At 42.9% G+C, this 4,153-nt stretch overlaps 1 protein-coding gene across 1 annotated transcript; it reads left to right on the top strand.

Annotated features, from left to right (window-relative positions):
• Positions 1 to 2,678: 2,678 nt before the first annotated feature.
• On the top strand, positions 2,679 to 3,808 carry LOC109215529. The gene is made up of 2 exons (XM_019379605.1): positions 2,679 to 3,412; positions 3,514 to 3,808. Exons 1-2 carry the CDS (start codon positions 2,679 to 2,681, stop codon positions 3,806 to 3,808), a joined length of 1,029 nt encoding a protein of 342 aa, XP_019235150.1.
• Positions 3,809 to 4,153: the final 345 nt, after the last annotated feature.

Below are 4,153 nucleotides of genomic sequence, written 5' to 3'. Positions count from 1 at the left end.
ACCAATGTACAAATGCTATGACATTTTAAAATCACAAGTTTAATTTTATTTTTTGTACAATCCGTATTAATTAAAGAAGATCACATAAAAGAAAATGTAGGGAGCGAAACAAATTCAGCTTGTTAAAATGACTGATATTTTGATAGAAGTAATTACTAGGTCGTACTTATTATTGCATGGCTCGGTGACAGACTCTCTGCCATTTGGACAATAAAATTGGGCTCTAGCTTTAGACGATTTGCGGCTCGAAGCAGTTAGGTAGGCTGGATTAATGACGAGACGCTGCTGTAAATTCTCTTGATTTGATTTGATTTGATTCGGGACTTTAAGTTCTGATAGATAAAATAATCCTGGAGTTGTGTATAGCCAGCCATTCCTACAACCGCAGACAAAATCATGTTTAAATTCTGCTGGTTGGATTATATTGGTAATTTGGTGAGTCCGGAATCAAAATGTTATTTTTTGGACTTAAAGCACAAAAATAGGTGATAAAACAACTGAAGACCTATTTATATATAACGCATGTCTTCAATACGCTATATCTTAACGGCACGTTTGTCCGTTAAGGTATAACGCATGGGCTGCATGCTCTATATGTAAACTTTACTGACCCACCAATAATGAGGGTAAGCGCATGCATAAGACGCGCTACATATATAACGTGTATTATGCATGCGCTATAGCCTCAATTATTGTACCCCGGGACTGGATTTTTGCTTATTTAAGGAGTTTCAGAATTTCGGTAAAAATCCATTCAGGATCCTTCAGGTCTTCCGAAATATTTGTTTGCTTAACTTATTTTGCATTTTGTCATAATGTTCGAAGAGCGAAAAATTAGGGTTGCATTATATTGGAGGTGAGGTTGTGATGGAGAATAACTCAGTACGCTATAGTTGTTCTCCATAGTGTTATGTTAAGTTGCCACTTACAATGGAGTGCGATAGATTGATATTGTTGTTATGTAAAAAAATGAGTGTGAGGAAAAGTTCGGTTAATATTAAAGTAACCGGAAGATATCTGTATTCTGTTACTCCGCAAGGGGTTGCTTGTTATGCTGAGAACATCGAAGATGATGAAACTCTGACAGATTTTTTGAGGACTCCGGATGAACACCGGGAACTTCTTGTGATAAAAATATTGGAAATGTACGTTAAGACTGAAGATGTTTACAATATTGAGGTTCCGCAAAATAGGGACAACCTTCAATCATCGGGTGGTTTTTTTGGAGTAATTTTATCCGAACAAGTTCCGTTTGAAAGAGTTTGGCCAGATCTAAACTTATCTCCACGGGCGGATGAGGAGCGAGGACATAATTTCTCCCCAAGTTTACAGAATCCACAAGCTGAATGGTAAATTTCAATTTTCCTTTTGTATTACTGTATGGGTCAAAATCTTGTTGAGGAAGTTGGGCGTGGGAAGATCGTAAGGTGAAAAAACTGTATTCCGATTTGGGCGGATAGGCCGAGGTCGACAAAAGCCCAACAACGAGCAAACGCTGAGCAAGCCGTAGAGGTCGAGTAGCGAAGAGTAGGAATAACGGCTAGTGTAGTCTTGGAACTAGTGACAGGAATCTTCTCCTGGATATTCCCCTTGTTGTACTTTTTAGGATTTTTAGAAAATATCCCATATAAATAGAAAGATAGGGAGATGAAAAAAGGGGGGGCACGTGAGATTGAATCAGAGAAAACTATTGTAAGAAGTTGATCGTTGAGAGAAAATACAAAGTTCACCTTTCCATAGTGATTGATTTTATCGATTATTCTTCCCTTTCACTCACATGATCCAAGAAAACATTGCTCATATTCTTGTTTACTGCCATATTTCGTTGTCAGAAGGAAGAATCTTCCACATTATTTGATATTTGGGTAAATTGTTCTTCCTATTTACATTTATTGCCATTTCTCATATTTATTGCTCATTACTCATTCTTCATTTACTCTCTAAAGTGCGCATTTAATGATTGAATACACGTCTCTGAGCACTAGGTAAACGGTATCACCCAAACTCTAAGCTAGATCTAAGAATTATTATGCTTGACTAGGATTCACCTTTCACCTCAGTTATTATTTAATTAGTTTAACAAAGAGTACTATACTTTTTGGTCAAACAATTTGGCACCGTCTGTGGGGACTTTCTAGTCAAAATCATGGTCTTTCTAGATCTACATAAACATACTGATAGCAAAGTACATGACTTTTTCCCCCTACTTGCATAATCTAACATGGCAGGAAATGGAGAAGAAAGACTAAAAGCAGTGGCAGGCCGTACTACTAATCTCCTAAACATCATCAATGAAACTCACGGAGAGGACTAGGAGAACGTGACACCAAATGCCTCACCTAGGCGAAGTGACTCACCCCCTCCCCCATGGCAGCGTTACCGCTTCTCATGGGAAGGGAGCCTCTATGTTCACTACGAAAGAAGCCCCACCAGCTGTAAAAAAGTTACTAGAGGCATGGCTAACGAATACGCTGAACAGTATACTCGACAAACCCGCTCAGAGGGTGAGCAGAGAGGGTGTACGAGTCGACATCGCCATAACAACTAATGAGCAACGCACCCAACCTCCCTCGACAGGTATCACTCACTCTGTTAATGATGCAGGTAACGACGCCCTCGCTGCCATCCTTAGAAAGATGGAGCAGATGGAGAACGAGAACAAAGCACTCCGCGACCAAATGAGAGAGCATCAAGAAAGGGTAGATAAGATACCAGATGCCCCAAAACTGCTACCAAAGCGGGACGCCGGCCGATTTGTGGAACAACCATATAGCGACGAGGCCGCGCCGCATGCTATACCAAAAACTTTCAAAATGCCGCCATACTTGAAAATATATGACGGCACGATAGACCCTGAGGATCACATCATCCACTACGTCACCGCAGTGAAAGGCAACGACCTCGCTAAAGAGCAAGTGCCATCTATATTGTTGAAAAAGTTTGGTGAAACCCTAACCGGGGGAGCATTAACATGGTACTCGCAACTGCCCGCACGGTCCGTACAGACATTTGAAGAAATGGCCGACAAATTCGTCACCGCCCATGCAGGGGCCAAGAAAGCGGAAGCCAGGGTGAATGACATATTCGCCATCAGACATTCACCTGGCGAAGGGCTTAGGGATTTCCTCGCCCGGTTCAATAGAGTGAGAATGACCCTCCCAAACGTATCAGAGGAAATGGCAGTAGCAGCTTTCCAAAACGGGCTGAACAGGATCGGATCGAGGGCAACCAAAAAACTATTGAGTAGACTAATGAAGTACCCTCCCACCACGTGGGAAGAAATACATAACGCTTATTGTGCCCACGTGAGAGCCGACGAGGACGATCTCAACGGACCTACTCAACATCTGACCTCTGTCCAAATGGAATCTAGGAAAGACCGAAGAAACAAAAATAGAAGAGAGCTAGCAGGGTCACGATGAAGGTCCATCCAGGCCGCGAACGGGAATCTACCGAAATGAAAGAGGTATGCCCCCTTGTTATCGGCTCACAATTTTTGTGTTTCCCCCTCAGAAATAGTCTACGCATTGGAAAAGCTCGTCCCAAAGGTAAAATAGCCACAGAAGATGAAGTCCGACCCAAGCACCAGAAAGTCAATGCCCTCTGCGAATTCCACCAGGAATGGGGTCACAAGACCGAGGACTGCATCGCCCTCAGACAGGAGGTCGTGAACATGCTGCACCAAGGGCACCTAAAAGAGTTGATGAGCGATCGAGGAAGGGCCAACTTCGTCCGAGGGCGAGAACAACATCAGGGGCCGCCCAGACCACCTTCCCCAATTCAGACCATTCAAATGATCATCGGGTGAGGCGACGACGCATCTATCAATAGTGTGAAGTTCACCACCACTCACAAGCTCAAGCGGTCAATCACCCACGAATAGTATGATGAACTCGAAGAAAGTATCATCTTCGATAAGTCGGATACCCACGGTTTGGTCTTTCCTCACTATGATGCCCTTGTCATTACTTTACGTGTTTTTGATACTGATGTAAGACGTATCATGGTCGATGATGGAAGCGGCGCGTGCATCATCCATCCTCGAGTTCTCACCCAAATGAAGCTCGAGGACAGGATAGTGCCACGTTGTATCACGCTAACAGGTTTTAACAATGTAGTTGAGCGGACATCTGGAGAAATCACACTGCTAGTC

The sequence above is a fragment of the Nicotiana attenuata genome, unplaced genomic scaffold (genome assembly GCF_001879085.1).
Source record: "Nicotiana attenuata strain UT unplaced genomic scaffold, NIATTr2, whole genome shotgun sequence".
NCBI classification, from domain to species: domain Eukaryota; kingdom Viridiplantae; phylum Streptophyta; class Magnoliopsida; order Solanales; family Solanaceae; genus Nicotiana; species Nicotiana attenuata.
Note: the sequence above shows the minus strand (reverse complement) of the source record. Positions and strands in the feature narration are given on the sequence as shown.